Here is a 19,224-nt window from a genome sequence, read left to right as displayed (position 1 = left end):
GCACAATCTTGGCTCACTGCCACCTCCACCTCCCGGGTTCAAATGATTCTCATGCCTCAGCCTCCCGAGTAGCTGGGATTACAGGCACCCACCACCACACCCGGCTAATTTTTGTATTTTTAGTACAGACAGGATTTCATCATGTTGGCCAGGCTGGTCTTGAACTCCTGACCTCAAGTGATCGGCCTACCTCGGTCTCCCAAAGTGCTGGGATTACAGGCGTGAGCCACCAAGCCAGGCCCCATGATTCCTTATATTTGAAATACACTCATATATACTCTGTAAGATATCCATTGCAGCACTGTTTGTAAAAACAAAGGTTATAATAACAAAACTAAATGTCTATTAACACGGTCCTGATTAAGTAAGAATTTAATTTTATGGTATAGCAACAGAGTGGAGTACTATGCAGCTCATAAACCAGCCAGATGGTAGTATGTATACAAATGTAGGAGAATAAGAAAAGCCCAAGTTGTATCAGCCGTATGAAAAAAATAATGGGCAGAACAGCATTTAAAAAAAAAAACAATAAAGGATATACAGACATGTTTGTATATGCACAGAACATCCAGAAGACTACACACAAAAAAAGTAAGTCACTGCTTCTGAGGAGAAGACTAGGTAGTGGGAAAAGGAAAGGAAAAATTACTTTTCACCAAATATCTTTTCTAACCTTTTGAATTTTTGTCCCATGTGCATGTATTACCTATTCAAAACTTAAAAGGTTTAATGCCCACTCTTAAGAACTCATTGTAAAGTTGGAAAGAAGACACAGAAACAAAAAATAAGAATAAAATGTGATATAACATTACTGTACATTAAGGTACAACAATGCAGAGGAGGGCATGATTAAATCTACTGTACAGATTGTCAAGAGAATTTGTCACAAAGAATATGTTTCTCCATAAAAATAAGCTACAAATGGTACTTACATCCTCAGATGAACTCATCCTAAAAATGTCCTTAACTGACACACCACAGTAAAGTAAGACTGTCAGACTCCAAAACTCCACAAACATCTTACCCTGTTATTGTTGACTCTGTATACAGCACAGCTGTCAGTAATGGACGTCTGAGTGTCTCTATAAAGGCCTGTTAACAACTGTAAAAAAACAAGATAGGTGATAGTCAACATTTTAATAGCACACCTAAATTGAGTTATATTAGTCTAAGTCTCCCAGGTGTAAGGTTAAGTAAATGAATGCTGCTTCCGACAGGTGAAAAAGACGATATTGATTTTTTTTACCTGTAGAAAAAAAATCTAATTAATTGCATATTTTACTCCTCAATGGAATAAAAACATTATTCTCAAAAGACAGTTAGTGGCCAAATTTGCCAAGCTTCTGTAAAGATTTTTAACCATCAAAAATGATTTGAAGCCTGGGCAACATGGCAAAATCTCATCTCTACAAAAAATATAAAAAATCAGCCGGGCGTAGTGTTGCACGCCTGTAGTCCCAGCTACTCGGAGGCTGAGGTGGGAGAATCATCTGAGTCCCAGAGGTCAAGGCTGCAATGAGCAGAGATCTCGCCACTGCACTCCAGCCTGGGCATTGGAGTGAGACACTCCCTCAAAAAAAAAAAAAAAAAAAAAAAAAAAATGGAGGTATTTCTTTAATGGAAGGGAAATAATTTATACTCTCAAAAAGAAGAGTTAAAAAGCAGAAAACCTCTCCTATTCACCACATTAAAACACACTGTTAAAAATACTAAATGTATTAAAAATAAATACTAGTAAAAAGAAGCCTAACTAGCCCACTATGTCAAAGAAGGATCACCCTGTGAAAAAGTGTCTTTGATAAACTCTCCTAAGAATTTGTTAACGAAGGAATTATAAGCTGTAGGACACTAGCTTCTCTGCCTTCTGCTATTCTGGAATGAAACTAATTAAAACCCTTAAATGTGATAAAGACTAAATATCAGCATCTGGCAAGGGCAAACAGAAAAAAAAACGAGAAATGATCAATATTTCTCAATTATGGGTTTCTACGAGTCTTTTTGTTCTCCCAAGTAAGTCAAGAATTAACTCCCAAATTTAACAGCATCAGCTTCTTTTCCAAAATAAACCGTGAGATGACAGGAATACTGGGATGCTATAAAATTTTCTGTTAAGCTTAACAGGGGTGTCAATGAAATCATTTACCCTGACAAAGAGCAACGTTTTCCCGGAATCACAAAGGCCAACAAGAAGAACAGCTCTCTGACTGCTCCTTCTGCTCCGGATTAACTTCCAGAAGACTGTGGAATAGACAGAGAAAAACAACAAAAATCACGCCTTGGGAATCAGTATATGCGCATGGCTGGGGTGGGGAAATTCACAGAAGTCTGTGACGGAACACCTCATTCACCTGGAACTGACTTTTATCATAATGGTTACTATTGCTGTTGTTAGGGATCCACTGAGAGCCAGGCACTGTCAACTGTCAAGTTTTCTTTGCAGTCCTTACTCTGACTGGGACTCAGGTGCTATCTCACTACCTTGGTATCCCAGCGCCCGCACGCAAACACGGGAGGCTGAAAGTTGGTGTCAAGACCCTGAGTCTTTGCAGTGAGAACAGCGGAAGGCGAGGAACAGCGCGCTCAAGCTTAACAGGGCAGATGACGAAGAGCAATCCGCGCCCCAAAGACCAAGACGTTAACTCCGGGGGTTGCCCGGGATCCCCCTTAACGTCCAGCTGTTGCCGCTGCTTCAGGCGAGAGGGTGGGGTGTAGACTGGGTGGGTCTCACCCTCCTGATGCCCTCAAGGCGCCCTCTCAGCCCCGCGTCCCCGGCCTGCAGCGGTGCAGCCAAAGCCCGGACCTCTGCCCGCCCCGAACCCGCCATAACCACCGGCCGCCTTTTACCTAGCGTCAGCAGCACCGCAAGAACCGCCACCACTACTGACAACAGCGTTGGGTCCGTCTGCTGCAGCTCCTGCCGCAAGGAGTCTAGGTAGGGCTGGAAGGTGCCCCCGGCACCGCCGCCATCTGCCACCCGGCGCGAGTCCGCGGAAGCCATGGATGAGACGCGTGGTCCCCGGTACAGCAAAAGCGACGTGGCCCTGCACTCTGCGCAGGCGCGGGGAGCAGAGCCTCACGCGAATGGTGGTTCCTAAGCCACAGTGTTTCCCTCAGCCATGGCGATCCCCAAGTGCTTGATGGGAGTTGTAGTTCTCTGGGACTCCGTCCTCCTACAGAACGGTAGGGGCAGACAGGTTATTTGTCGAGGGACACACACATCTTTTAAGATATGAGTCAGTCGTCGTCACCTACGTTATGACTGTTGAAAGAATGATGAAATGAATAAAATGAATGAATGGCTCCCGAAACTACCACTGAGCATTTCCCGACCGTCGCTAAGTGACGTGAGACTTGTGAAGAACTCAAGCATCCTACAAACATTTAATCTGAATTTAATGTGACAAGGGATGTGACAGATGGATGTACGGAGCGATGTGGGAATACATAATGGGACGCGGAGTCCATCATGAGTTCAGAGGAAAGCTTCTGGACATTGGAATTGAGTCCTGAAGAATGAGTTAGCATCTGCGAGTGGTTAAAGGAAAAAAAGGTGCTGTGCAGAAGAAAATGAGTGTAAGAAACGATGTACGTGGGAACCCTAACTAATTCAATGCCCCTACACTGTCAATCTAGGGCTGCAAACTCAAATGTCTGCATTAAAGGAAGCAACTAGGAAAATCAACGCCCAGGAGAGCTGGGGCTGTTGAAAACTGCAGAAGTTATTTCTGCTGAAAGTGGGGCCGACCCTATTCAGCCAGGTAGGTGTTATGGGACCTGGGTGGCCAGTTCTTCCAGTTTTCAAGAGAAGCAATAAAGGCAGATTTTTATAGGAAATTTTCCACTTTTGAAATTTTCTGTAGGTAATTGAAAGCATTCAAAAACTTGTGGCCCAAATAAAACACCAAAAGTGGCCAGCCTAGAGGGTCCCAGTTCACAGTGTCTGTCATTAAACAGGTGTCATTGTTTTAAAATGTACACATTATTTAATTTAATTGTATGGCTGAGTAGAGACATGAAGATGTCAGTGTCACTGAAAGATTGAAAAAAGTTTATTACAGTTCCACATTGCCATTGAAAAAGTTGTCAGCATCAAAATGGAGTCACTTGTATTTTTTTTTTAATCAGAAAAATGGAGCTGGTGAAAGGCCATGGAGGGAGGGTTCTCATGCACCCATGCCTGATGACAAAAACTGTCACAAAAGACTGCAAAAACCACAGCCTTGCACAAAGGCCATCGCAACCTTACACACGAAAAAATACGTCTGTTAGGACGGCTACCCAGCAACTCCCTGTCCAACCTAGTACTGATGCCATCCTTGCCGTTTGATCCTTTTAGCCAAGGATAATTATCTCAAAACAGTTATGGAATCTGACTCATTTTTTCTTTAAAAATCTTTGTCTTCCTTTACACCCCCCTGAATATGCACATAGTTGACTATGGCATGCGTAGTCCCATTGCAATGCCTATTCCAGAATAAATATTATTTTCTTTTAGAGCGTCCCTCTCTGCTTGTTATTTAGCTTGATACCACTCAGGGCCACACAAAATCTCACCATGCACAGGGACAAGGGAAAAGAGAGGAACTGGGGTTGGACCCGGTGACTCACAGCTATTAATCCCAGCGCTTTGGGAGGCCAAGGCAGGAGGATTGCTTGAGGCCAAGAATTCAAGACCAGCCTGGGCAACATAGTGAGACTCTGTCTCTGCAAAAAACATTTTCTTTTCTTTTTTTTTTTTTTTTTTTTTTTTGAGACAGAGTCTCGCTCTGTTGCCCAGGCTGGAGTGCAGTGGCATGATCTCGGCTCACTGCAAGCTCCGCCTTCCGGGTTCACACCATTCTCCTGCCTCAGCCTCCCGAGTAGCTGGGACTACAGGCGCCTGCCACCATGCCTGGCTAATTTTTTGTATTTTTAGTAGAGACGGGGTTTCACCATGTTAGCCAGGATGGTCTCGATCTCCTAACCTCATGATCCACCCACCTCGGCCTAAAACATTTTCTTTAATTAAAAAATAATTAGCCAGGCATGGTGGCATATGCCTGCAGTCTCAGCTACTTGGGAGACTGAGGCAGGAGCGCTTGAGCCCAGGAATTCCGGGTTACCGTGAGCTGTGATCACATGCCACTGCACTCCAGCCTGGGCAACAGAGCAAGACCCTGCCTCCAAAAAAAGGAAAAAAAAAAAAGGAACTGGGACTCTGCCTTTATTACTAATGTGTCAGCGAGTTGCTAGATAGAGATGTTTTTGATTGGGCAAGAAGTGAAACACAGATGTTAAGGGTTGTATTAGGAAGATTTGCAATATGATTTAGGCACACCCTCAAAAGCCAGGCCACAGGGGAAATGTAAACAATGTTGGCTGTTAGTTTGGCCTAGTGATCAACGGATGCCAAATCATCAATTATAAAATCTATAAAAATTGATTAGAGCAGTAATTTAAGTAGGAGTGACAGGAGATGAAGCTAGAAAGGTTGGCAGGAATCAGACCAGAAGGGATTTTGTGTGCTATGTTGAGGAACTTAAGAGTTTGTCCAGAATGCAATAAGAAGTTTCATTTGGGGATCGCTTCTCGGCCTTTTGGCTAAGATCAAGTGTAGAAGTTTCATTTGGGGTGACATAGATAATTGACAGATCTATGGAGGAATATGACTTGAGAGAAAAAAAAAAACTTCAGACAGAGAGACCAGCTGAGAGCATTTAGGCAAAAGATGCAGTATTTAGGCAAAGGATGCTCAGAGTCTAATACAGAGACAGAAATAGGTATGAAAATGAGAGCACAAATTTGAGAGATGTCTGAGAGTTAAAATACATAGGATGTGATTAGTTGGATATTGTGAATTAAGTAAAAGGAATGTTATCAAGGCTGCATCCTAGGTGGTGGGTGTGGGTGACTAGGAAGATGAGAAAGCCATTAAATGAATTAGGGACCTCAACCGGAGGGGGCTTGGGGCTGTGGATCCAAAGTAAGAGTAGCCAGAATGAAAATTGTCTCTTTTCTATATGTTGAGTTTCGGGTGCTTCTGGGAAATCTAAAAGCTTATGTCAAGCAAGTGATGAGTAAACACGTATAAAGTTCCACAAGTATACACTAGATTTTCATTTGGGAGTCAGGAATAAATAAGTGGTCATTAAAATCATGGAGAACATGAAGAATGAGGAAAGGAACCCACAAAAAAGCCTAAGAAGGAAGAGTCAGTGGCACAGGAGTAAAACAGACATGTCCTATAAGTGGTCAGTAGCATCTTCTATAGCAGAGAGGCTCCTTTGACAAGGCTTTGAATGAGTCTGAGCTCAAGGGGATAAGCAAGGGATGGGGCAGTGTGGGGATGGAAGCAAGACTATGGTGTATGGGGAAGACAGTGGGGCATGAAGGTAGTTTCTAATGTTAATGAGCACTTCCTGGTGCCAAGCATCATTCTAAATACTTTTAATTTTTTTTTTCAGGCAGGGTCTCACTCTGTTGCCCAGGCTGGAGTGCAGTGACAATAGGGCTCACTGTAACCTGGAACTCCTGGGCTCAAGTGATCCTCCTGCTTCAGCCTTCCAAATAGCTGGGACTACAGGCACGAACACCACGCCCAGGTAGTTTTTTTATTTTTATTTTTGTAGAGACACAGTCTCTCTCTGCTGCCTAGGCTGGTCTTGAGCTCCTGGGCTCAAGCGATCCTCCTGCTTCAGCCCCCCAAAGTGGTGGGATTACAGGCACAAGCCACCACGCCCTGCCTAATGTATTAATTTGTTTAATTCTCACACTGACTCATTTTCTAACTTTACAGAGGGGAAACTGAAACAGGGTTGAGTAACCTCCCCAAGGATATATAGTAATGAGCAGACTTGGGACTTCATCCCAGGCAATTGGGCTTCTATCTACTTAACCGTATGCTTTAACATAGTAGGATTCATTTTCAAGGCATTTTTATTGATAAAGGTAGGCGATAGGAACTCCAGATCAAGGAAGGATGGTTAAGATGTGAGGCTTAAGTAAGTAAACCAACTACTTTATTTTAAATTACCAATTTCAAAAATATGAGAACTGGCAGCAGTCATGCCACATTCCATTTCTCTTATTTCTTATGGTCCTAACCGCTGCTCTGTATTCACCACCCAAAACACACACACACACCCCTTGTATAATATAACCACTGATGCCTCTTTAGAAAAATCACTGGATATTACCATTAGACCTCCTGACTGGGGACTAAAGATGCAGGGAAGAAGGAAGAGCCAGACACGGAGAGTTCCAACCGTAACTGTCTTAACTCTCTGAGGATATTTGGTCAGAGCTATGTGAATGAAGAGGGCTGCCGTGGTGGTGAAGTTGGGAAAGGAAGAAAGAAGGTTTAAGAAAAGAGACTTTTTTTCTTCAGTATGTTTCCTGGGCAGAAGAAATGTGCACAGCTCCCACACTCAGCAAGAAGTTAGCACTCCCATTCTCAGGAATGAGCAGGAGGGGTGAGATTAGTTGCTTCCCTGTACTCACCCATCTCCATCAGGAGCTCCGTGGGCACGGATGCAGAGGAAGGACATGCGATACTGACTGCTGCCTGCTGATAAATTTTTAGTTCTTGATTCCAATAGCAGATGGAAAGTTACAATGAAACCGGTTGTAGTCAGGGAATTTTTCTCTTCTCTTCCATAAACTAAAATGTCCCATTCACCAGACACCTTCTTCCATCCGCTCCCCAAAGCTCCAATGTACGATGGAACATACCTCAGACCTAGGGATACCAATCATGGGATTCCCCTGCTATGGCTTTGTTTAAAAAAACGTTTAGAGGATTTTTAAAAACAGAATTTAACACATGCTTATTATATTAAAAACTCAAGCAATAATGAAAGCCACAAATCACCTCTATTTTTCTACCTATAATATCTGATAAATATTTAAGACATTCCTCTGTACATATGTACTACTAAGAAGGCTGTGTGGATAAGAGCAGTAAATACAAACGAACATGTTATTTTTAAAGAGATTATAGTACGCACCTCTGTATTCCCCATCCCTGAACAGTACTTGGCTCATGGGAGGCACTGGTCAACTGTTGAATGAATGATCCCAGGCCTACTGTGTCCATTGCTGTGCCCCAGGCTCCTGTCTGACATCCTCCTGCTTCACATCCCTGCCTTAGCGGGTTTGAGGACATGTCACCCTAGCCTACCAAATTTAATTTCTAATTTTAGCTTCTCAGAAAGTAGAATCTGCTGGTAAGAATAATTACATCTGAATAGAGGCACCATTTAGGATTTTCTCTAACATCATTCAATATTCTTCATCAGATACAGGTAGGGTCAGTCCCCCATATCCATCAGTCACACTTAGTCCACAGACATCTGGCCAGGCAACTTGGGCAGCTCCCTCCGGTCCCTTAACGGATGGAAGGGGAGAAAGGTGAGTCCACTGGAAACACAAGAGGTCCTGACAAAGAGCTCCACTTCAGAGCTGACTCACTCACTTGATTGCACCATATCTAAGCTTATTCAGCTCTGATACTTTGGACAGTCCCGCAGCATACATTCTAGAGGTGGCAGCATGCAAACACTTAAAACCTTTGAGAGAATACAGCACACCAGGGAGACTATTATTATGACTATCAGGAGGATAATACCAAGAGTTGAGAGTAAGTATGCTCCTTATCTAGGGTCACCATAAACCAAACCTCCCAAACTCAAATAGATTAAAGAATGAGCTAAAGAGTCTACTCACTTAACTAAGCAGTCTCTTCATTAATTTGCTACAACTGAATCTCTATAATACCTGATGTTTTCTCCATAGGCCATGAGTGCCAGCAGCTGCACAGATACTCCTCTGTTTAGCCAATTCTATTATTTAGCATAACTTTCTTAAGATAATTTAGTCTATTATGTAACCATAGCCTTTACAGTAAACTGCTATAGAGCCTATTATGAGGGATACATTTGCCTCTTTTATTCCAAATCATGGAAAAAGGACCTAAAGCTGGCTGCAAAATTCTTCACAAATAAAAGTATACCCCATAATTGTACACAACAGATCCCTTTTCCACTTCCATTCTTCATAGAGGCAAAAGCAAGGAAAAAATATTCAAAGATAAGAGTTTCATGATAATAGAGAAGTCTTGATTCATGATCTTGGGAAAAGCTGTTCACATCAAGGATGCCATCTTCTTCGGGAGAGAAACTTCCCTGGTTAGCTTTACCTTAAGGGTTCCAATGGGTGTACAGTTCCAAGAGTGTGGAGGGACTCTTCTCAGTTGTGAGATCATGAACCCAAAGTTCAAAGTCCAGAAGTTTTGCTGTAGTGTGGATGGCAAGGACAGTCTTTATCCAATGTTCTCAGAAGATACAATCTTCAGTTTCTAGGTTGTGAAGGAGTTGATTGTCCTCAGTGAACCATAAAAAGCTTTCTTTACCTTGTGAAAATACTTGGTGGCATAATAACTTAGTGTTATAACATCAGCCCTCTTGCATGGGAAAGCTTTTATACAACCAGAAAACATGCACTGAAAATAACAATTGAATAAAATCCCTCTATAAAATGTTTAAATGGCCTATCAGGTGACTGGATGTACCTGAAGCTTTGATTGTTTTCCCAGGAATATGGGACCAAACATTGGTTATAAACTATTTTAGCCATTTATAAGTCACCACAACAATATATTCAATTTGGATCATTTTATCTTTTCCGTGACAAGTCATGTAATGCAGAAATTTTACTAACAAAAGCTTTAAGGACTTAGGAAGGACAAGGTGGCCATCCTGGTTCTCCATGAGTTCATGCTTAATTAACATTAGACTCATATCCTCTTGAATACCAGTTGTTTCCCCAAATTAGGTGCATAACACTGATAACTGATGGGTTATCATAGGTAATTTGATTTAAATGATGGAGTTTATTCAAATTTTATATCTAAACAGTTTCAGTATCAGCTGATTTAGCATGAAAATCTGGCAAAGTATTTTCTTGGTATTTAATTAATTTTTGTTCTACTTGGGTTAGCAGTTTTAGAACTCAGTCAGTCTTTTCATTAAAGTTCCAGGAATTCTTACCCAGTTCAAATGATATAATTCTAAACTTATTAGAAACCTGTATTCAAGAGTGCTTTTTAGGGTCCTTTCCAATCTTTCATGAATCTCCTAAAAGACACCATATTCTAGGACTTTGCATGCTTGTGAAGTTTTCAGAAACTGCATCAGCATTAAGCAATTAACTGTGGAAATGACTTTAAATAGTTATAGTTAAAAACACAATTGACAAGGAAATTTGGTTATTTCTGTGGTCTACAATAAGATAATAATCATAATTATGATTGATAGCATATACTCAGACATATTGGAATTTTAGAAATCTCATACAATTTTGGAACATATATTAATATTATTCACTAAAATATAACCTGAAGAAGATTAAATTTTTTTTTCTTTTTGACAATGCTTCCCATGTAATTAAACATGTCAAATAATTCTGTTTACCTCTCTTTTAGATGCTTCAGGGGCCCTCTGCAACATCTCAAAGTTAGAGGTTAGAAAAGACAATTTTGGAGCTGAAATTTGATTTTGGGAAGCCTATTAAATATGTTAAAGATTTAAAACACTTGATATTATGAAATAGAATTCCAGGTTACCATAGTCACTCATTTAGCAAAATGATGACTCAAAAATGTTTTAAAAGGCAAAAACCTTTCCTTGTTGATAGATGGAAGACTTACTTTACAAACAATCTGTCTCTTGTCTTTCCCTTCCTTTTTTTTGGTGGGGGGGGGGTAGTTTATTCAAAAGGCAAACAAAGATCTTTCATTATCTTTTAATATTGCATGAAAATCTTGTTCAAGAGAGAAAGCCAAATTTCACCCTTGCATTAGTGTGCTATTAATGTCAACCCCAATTTTTAAGAAAACCTTGTAGACATATCTTTCCAATCTTAATCAGTTTGACCATAAGGTGAGATTCTCATAAACCTTTTATAATCCTTTACAAATGTTTGTTAAAGAGCAGATCACTGCTTTAAGAAAACCCTGTTTGTGCTTTTATTTTGATGTTCAATTTATGGAAAAACCAGAAAATACCCCTTTAAATTTAGTCAATATGTTCACACACATGATTTTTTACAATATTAATTTTTATAAATCTTCCACAACTCATTCAAACTTTTAGCTTTATCCTAACTTAAAACAATCCTTTAACCCTTTAGACAGAAAAAAAAAATCTACATTCCCATGCCTTGTTATAATCTTTCACTGAAAATGCATTCACTTTTCTTACGTAACTTGCATGTAAAACTGTTGCTTCAGTAGTCTCACTTACATGTTACAATGTTAACTCTTAGCGAGTTTTACTTTTGGTGAAAACTTTGGTAAGTTAAGGATTTTAATTATATATTAGTTGTGGAGTCTAGGACCCAGAGAGAAGTACACTTAAGGTCTGACTCCAGCATCTGACTCCACGTGTCTCAGGCCTTACCTAGCTGTAAAGCAGGCAAGTTGTAGAGTTAAGAGTCATAGTGGCATTTTATGAAGCATTTAGGAGGTCTAATCACCGTTAAATTGTATATTTCTTGCATAAATTCTCTTTTGTAAATTATTTCATGACTTACACAGACCATCTATGACATGCTTCAACTTTCTAACTTGTCCTAAACATCCCTCTTTTTTAACAACCACTTATTTTACTTTAGGACAAGAATTTACTATATAAGATCCTTTCTTATATAAAATCTCCTTTCTTTATAACCTTCTTTGCATAGCTAGGGGACATGGCTAATTCTATTTGTCCCCAGGCCTTATCTAGAATCTAATGCTCCAAAATAAATTGAGCAATTTTTAAAAGTCAAAGAAGCAGTTTATGACCTTAAAGCATTTTGCAAATCTAATATCTGACCTGCATAATTTAGACTAAATATTTACATTTTGAAGATATTTTTATTTTACCAATAATCTTTAAAACTGTCTTTATTTCCCAAAGATTACTTAAGTTACATGAAGTAAATAAAAGGCATTACATTTTTTACTTTTCTGACAAAATATTTGATTTAAGCTCTTATTATTATTAAGCTAATTAATTAATGCTCTTTTATAGTACACACACAACACATATAAATACACAGACAGAAGATAAAGGACTCATTCCCTAAGCCAGGAATTGAACCCTAAACGCAGGCTGCCATTGTGAAAAGAGAAAGCATGGCCACATGGTTACAAGGTCAAGCTGCCAAAGACATGACTGACCAGTCTGCTGGGATGTCTTGAACAGCAGGTCTATGGGGTCCTAAGCACACATTTTATTCTAAGGTATCCCTCTTTATGACAAAACAATACAGAAAGACACAAAGCACACCAGATTCACTACAGCTTAAGATCGGCCTCAGAATTCTTTTTTTATATTAATCAAAACTTTACAGAGGAGATAAACAGTGACTTTTACTATTCATTTATGCAGTTTAAACAGAGAGACAGAGACCAGAGTCTGGCTGGTAAGAAATTCTTACCCTTTTGCCAGTATGCCAGGTTTCTGGGTTCTGTCTCCCAAAGCAGCCCTAGGAACCCTGCTTGACTATATGCAAACAAACACATTGCCATGAATTAAGAATATTCACAAATAGTTTACGAATTTTGGAGAAAATGGGCAGACAGAGAAATATGACTCAAACTCTGTTTATGAAAATATACTTGACACACTTAAAGTATCATAAACAGAATTTGAGTTAGTTCAAGGTTAAAAAGCTAGTGTGCTCCATCAATTCCTGCCAGCCTGACAAAGGTAGCCTAGGAATTCCAGATAAATGGAACAAATGATGACTTGCTAGAAATGCATAGGGAACAAAATAACTATTCACAGAACCAAATAAAAGCCTTCCACTAGAAATTTAAAATATATATATATGGTTTTATATATGCATACACAAGCAAAGCCAGAGGAGAATAAATGGCAAACAAATGAAAATTAGAAGCAAAAACAAATAGGAACCCACCCTCAATTTTTCCTTCTCAATCTACCCTGGAGGCTACAGTGTTTACCTAGGGCCCCCCAAAACCCACATAATGAATATTTTATTCCTGATACACAATTCAGTATCCTTAAGTTCACCAATATCACCATACATCCTGTGCAATCAAGAAATACACTATAGGCACATAACCAGTAAGTACTCCAGTGCCAGCACTATCCACACAAAACAGTAAACAGTGTGAAGCAATGCAAGCATGTATGTGAAATTTGGCTCCACACCAAATCTGGCTTCATGCTTAACTATAGTAAAAAGGAATTGCCAAACTGCCGATGCATTTCTTTACAATGCTTATTTTACTTTTATCAAGACTAAGAGCTTTCACTATGAAAATGTTAATTAGCCAAATATCTCCAATTCTCTATCAGGTTTTAAAGAATATTTTATTATCTAAACTTTTTCCATATCTTTCTCCTCTACTTACTGGTTCCTTACTACATTGTTTCATAAGTAACCTTTTCAAATCTGTAATTTGAACTAACTTTTAGATAACTTCTAAATTATTCTTTTTCTCACTAATAACACAACCTTTCTGGCATGTTTTGTATGCAGAATTATGTGTTAACTAGAATTCTTATCCTTAGTAACCTAAAACTTTAGTGAAACGCTAAAAAGCAAGAAATCCTGAACTATCAGATATGGGAATTTATAGTTAAGAATAATTACACAATTTTAGAAACATATTTCCCCATATCACAACCTTTCTAATTGGAAATGGCCCAGATTTTAAATGAGCATCAAAAATAATTTTAAGACTTTACACAAAAACTTATCTAAAACATTTGTCCCATTCACTGTGCTCAATTGTTTCACTTTTAACAGTTTACCTAGATTACCTCTGTAAACCGAAATATTAGACACTATCTTTTAAAGTCAGTTATTTCCCTGTTAACCACATTTTGAATAGCCAGTGAATATTGGGTGCGCACTTAAACCTAAGTAAGAGCCTCAAAGTTAAATACATAGGTATTTTTGCCAGTAACCCAGAAGATTTAGCTAACATTAAATTATGCTCATTTGTCAAAAAAAAAAAAAAAAAAACGCAAACGAGATCATTTTGTTTTGGCTGGGTTTATAGTTTTATAACCTTCTATGCCAAACCCTACCACCTCAAAATATCTAGCATAGACAAATATAAAATCCAGACAAAAATATATGCTGACAATTCTGAAGGCATTTCTATTTTTACTTCACCAATAATTTTAAAACTAGCTTGTTTAGGAAAGTTATACTTAAGTCATGTGAACTTGAAAATTGCTTAGACTTATTTACTTAATTTATGAGTGCTCTTTTACTTATAAGCCAAAACACAACATATAACAAGTGTGCATACAAATAAACACATCTAGACATGTGTATATACACACACAAATGAAGATTCAATAGCTTTTACCTTGGAACCCTAACCATGAGATAGCAATACAAGCTTGCCAATTTTACTTTGTGTACCCAAGAAGCAATCCAATGAAGGCTGTGAACCATTATTTCAGGTAAAGCAATTTCCATGGCAGTTTGATTTTTAAAGGCCAAACCTCCCCAGACTTGAAAGAACACTGGGGTCAAACAGCACCAAAGGAGAACATCACATAATAACTAGGCCTGCCCCTGCTTAGAACAGCAGCACCAAAGCCTGGATACATGCAACTGCATCCCGCTTTCCCATTCAACAGCAAATGCCAGAATCCAAACCATATTGGGGCCAAACAGTATTGCAACTGCAAGAGAAAATTCTAAGGAGGGCTTAGTACTAGTCCTTAGAACTGCTGCCAAGGGCATCCCCTTTGGAGAGGTTGAAGTCTGGAGGATCCCCTGGGGAATCCCCCTTTGGGGTCCAGTCTTAAGAGTGTCAGGCATCTCTGACCTTAGGTGGGCAACAGTGCCGCTTTGCATATTTTCCCTCCAGAGGCAATTGTGAGCTGTCCTTTGGTTCCTGGGTGTAATCACTGACGTTTAGCATCCTTATAATTTGATAAGGCCACATTATCCCATGCTTCCTGTTCCACTAGCATGATAGCCATGAACTGTAATGATAGGAAATGGAAGCTGGGTAGGCTTCTTTTGTCCTTAGCCAGTCAAGTAGGGTAAGGGAAGAAGTTAGTATAGAAAAGGTTTCCGTCGCCTGAAACACATGCAAGTTCGCCCTGAGCTACAAGTTTGCCCTGAGCTGCACCACACGTAGGAATCAGGGACCACAACCAGAAAAGATAGAAAAAAGTCCTTCAGGATGGCCCCACCCAGAAACCTGCGGTTGCCTCCGTGTTTAGGCGCTGCCCACCAAGGGTCCTGAGTTGGAAAGGAAAGAGAGACAGAGAGAGAGATTCCCCCGTATGGAGTGGAAAAGAAAAGATGAAAAATCCCAAACTTTGGGCTTACCTCCTGGCTGCCTTGCCAAAATATGTTACCAGTGGAGGGTGTCCAGGTTCTGGGCATATTGAACCAAGAATTGGACAAAACACACAAAGCAAGGAAAGAATGAAACAACAAAAGCAGAGATTTATGAAATGAAAGTACGCTCCACAGGGTGGGGGAAGGCCTGTGCTTAGGGGCTCAAGAGCCCAGTTACAGAATTTTCTGGGGTTTAAATACCCTCTCAAGGTTTCCATTGGTTACTTGGTATATGCCTTATGTAAATGAAGAGGATGAAATAAAGTTACAAAGTCATTTACTTGGTATACACCGTAGTCATTTACTTGATATACACCCTATGTAAATGGAGAGGATGAAATAAAGTTACAAAGTCATTTACTCTGTTGGAGAGTATATGTCCTGTCATAGCTGATGTGTTTCCATTTCATTTATTTCTAGGAAGTCTGCATGAATCTGCTTTATGTTTCCTGCCTCCAGACCCTATTCTCTTGCATCAGTAGGGTTGAATAAACTACACACATGGTTTATCTTAAACTGTCTTCTAAATAGGAATATTCTGATCTAGAATCCTTCATTTCTTCCAGCTCCTCTGCACCACCAACCTGGTGGATATGGGCCCATGTGTCACTTAGAGTTGATGTTATCATTTCACTTCCAAAAGTCGTTTTCAGAAGATAGTCTTTTTATAAACGTTAACACAAAGTGTACAAAATGTGTTACTTTACTATTTTTGTCATACATTTGCAACCTCTTTAGTATCTAGAGAGTGGATGTTTTAAAATTAGGACTCATTTTTCCAGTATATAACACAATATGTAGTATAGCAAAGTTACATGCAATGCATTTAACATATAAGGCAATGGATAAACTGAAATTTTCTAGTACACAATAGCAAAACATCTTTTGTAACTTCTTCCCTCTCACGTTCCTCAACTGAATGAACAAGTAACACTGTTCACAGAGGTGATTTAACAATCCCACTTTCAAACACAGTATTTCCCATCAGTTTTTAAAAGCTATTTACAAAAAGTGTTATTATACTATTTCTACTTTTAAATACATCAAGCATTTCTAACTATCTAGAGAGACCAGATATTTCATATAACTTTCCACTGTGTACATAGCACTGTAAAATAAAATTGCACATGTAACAATGGCTATAATCGGAGGTATCTTCTAAATATGACAATTTTGACCTTGAACCAGTCCTTCCTCACTTCCTTCTCTCTGTCTTCAATCCAGTGGACAGGTTCAGGCATGTGTAATGCTTAGAGATGGCTGAACAAATTCATACCCAAAAATCATTTACAGAAGACAAGCTTTCCTATGAATTTCAATACAAAGTGTGCAAAATGTGCTAATTTTACTAGATACTTTGTCATACACTGGCAACTTCTTAAACATCTAGAGACCAAATGTTGCAAAATTAGGACTCATTTGTCCATTATGTACTCTACATACACAGCAAAACAAAATGCACAAAAGATACAGAAAAATGGCAAATGAAATGTCCAAGTATGAACACACTAGCATATTACCTTTGGCAATTTCTTCCCTCCCATTTCTAAACCATTGAACAAGTATAGACAGTACTGTACTGCTTACAGAGGTGGCTTCACAATTCCACTTCCAAAAGATAGTACTTCCCAAGAATTTTAGCAAAAAGATATTTACAAGGTGATATTTTACTACCTCTACACTTAACATATGTCAGGCAATTCTGAACATCTACATAGATAGGATGTTTCAGGTAAGAAGTTAATTTGTCCACTATATGCACAGAAGTCTTGAATAAAGTGAACACATGTAAAAACAGTTATGACTGAGTCTTCCAAATATGAACATTCTGGCCTACACCTTCCCATCTCCATCAACCCGCTGGGCAATAACGCTCAAATTTTCAGAAGACTGTCTTTCCTGGGAATCTTAAAACGAAATGTACAAAATATATTAGTTTACTAACTACTTTTGTCATACACTAGCAACCTCTTTAACATCTAGAAAGACTAGATGTTGTAAAGTCAGGACTCATTTGTCCTTTAGATACACAATATACCCAGGTAAGTAAAACAAAATGCCCAGGCATGAGACAATGGTTATTAACCTTGCCTCACTATAAGCACATTGGCATAGAGCTCTTACACTTCCTTTCCTCTCTCCTCCCCTGAACCAGTGCACAAACACAATGTGTATTACTAACAGGTGGTGTGGCCACCCCCCCACCAACCAAAACAACATTACATATGAATTTTAACAAAAAGATTTACAAAATATGTTATTTTACTACCTCTAATTTTAACATAGGCATTTCAGAACATCTAGAAAGGGTAGATAGTTCAAAAAATACTTAGTATTGTTAACTACATATACAGTCGTGAGAAATAAAATGCACACACAGAACAATGGTTGGAATATGCAAATGTCTTCTAAATATGACCAGTGTGGCACAGAACTGTCCTCTCTTCCTTCTCAGGTCTTCTGCCCCATGTCCTCTAACCCAGTGGTCCCCAACCTCTTTGGCACCAGGGACTGGTTTCACGGAAGGCAATTTTTCCATGGAAGGTAGGGGCATGGTTTCAGGATGAAACTGTTCCACCTCAGATCATCAGGCATTATTAGAGTCTCATAAGGAGCGTGCAACCTAGATCCAGGGTTTGGGGACTCCTGCTCTAACCCACTTAATAAACGTGGATGTGTGGCTCCTGCTGTCACTTCCAGAGGTGGTCTAACAACTTCATTGCAAAAAGTCATCTCCAGAAGCCATTTATGTCCTATTATTATTATTATTATTATTATTATTATTATTAACAAATGGGAATTTACAAGATGTGTGATTTTCTAACTCTATCATAAGTCACAACCTCTTTACACCTAGAACGGCTCGATGTAGCAAATGTTTTCTTTTAAAAGGCTGGGGGGAAGTTGAGAGCAGCTTTTTCATAGGATATACACGGGCCTTCTATAAACAGCCAATAATCTTCCTAAAGGGTGGTGGGCCTTTCCGATGGGCCTAATGGCGCAAGTTATTCTTACACTTCTCTTTTCCAGCACCAGCGTCTGGTAGAAGGAAGACGAGCTGGGCGATGGCCGCTAACCCTACCACCCCTCATTGCCAGACTCCCCTCACCTTCTGGGCCCATTAAGGACTTTGTCGGTTGTCCTCGGGACTAGGTGGGTGTCGTCCACTTGGGACATTGCGGCCACCCGAACACCCGGATCTGCGCGGCTCCATGGCCTACGGAGGCAGCTGAGCCGCGCGCAGACCAGCTTTCCTGGCCCTCTGCACCCGCTGGTGGCCTCCGCGGCGTTGGGGCCGCCTCCCTGTTTCCCGCCCTGCCATACCTCCCGCCACCCAGGGGCGCTGCGTCCAGGCGGCTCGGCGGAAGCTTCGTCTGAGCCTGGCAAGGTTGGGCGGGGAGACCCTGCAGCCGGCAGGTCGGGGAGGAAAAGTGGTTCGCCGCTGCTTCAAGGAATGGGCCCGGTGGGGCAGCCGCGGCCAGGGCTCCGGGTTCTACCGGGCGGAGGGCCTGGAGGGCCCAGCAGAGCTGGCTGCGCTCACATCTCAAATTCTGTTCGTCTTTTTATACTGATTTCAAAATATAGATTAGCCCTTTGTTCTTTCTTTAAAATCTTCACATTTTGTCTGTTTTTGTCTTACAGGACTTCTGAATTTTGTATGATCTGAAATTAATATTCTCCTTAATTGCTACTAGGTTTGTGGAATGTTAGAAAATCTTTCTAAGTACTATATAAGAAATATGTTAACATAGTAATTGTTTTTACGATTTTAATTTTATATTTAAACCTTTATACGTTTCGAAGGTTTTTACTTTAACCGGTAAGTTGGAGGTCCACGAGATTTTCTTCTGTGCCAAAATT

General features: G+C 39.9%; 1 protein-coding gene across 3 annotated transcripts in view; it reads right to left on the bottom strand.

The window, feature by feature from the left end:
* SRPRB (SRP receptor subunit beta) overlaps positions 1 to 18,640 on the bottom strand; it is a 30,470-nt gene extending 11,830 nt beyond the window's left edge. The window contains exons 1-5 of one of the 3 annotated variants that reach the window (XM_063704209.1): positions 18,473 to 18,640; positions 7,480 to 7,717; positions 2,845 to 3,170; positions 2,144 to 2,238; positions 1,025 to 1,102 (exon numbers count right to left, since the gene is read on the bottom strand). In XM_063704209.1, the coding sequence (XP_063560279.1) occupies positions 1,025 to 1,102; positions 2,144 to 2,238; positions 2,845 to 2,998 (327 nt within the window). In that variant the 5' untranslated portion in view covers positions 2,999 to 3,170; positions 7,480 to 7,717; positions 18,473 to 18,640. Of the gene's footprint in view, positions 1 to 1,024; positions 1,103 to 2,143; positions 2,239 to 2,844; positions 3,171 to 7,479; positions 18,304 to 18,472 lie in introns of those variants that run through there. The other 2 variants (XM_019023998.4, XM_055382813.2) reach the window with 2 other exon arrangements.
* Positions 18,641 to 19,224: the final 584 nt, after the last annotated feature.

Source organism: Gorilla gorilla, chromosome 2 (genome assembly GCF_029281585.2).
Source record: "Gorilla gorilla gorilla isolate KB3781 chromosome 2, NHGRI_mGorGor1-v2.1_pri, whole genome shotgun sequence".
Lineage (NCBI taxonomy): Eukaryota > Metazoa > Chordata > Mammalia > Primates > Hominidae > Gorilla > Gorilla gorilla.
Note: the sequence above shows the minus strand (reverse complement) of the source record. Positions and strands in the feature narration are given on the sequence as shown.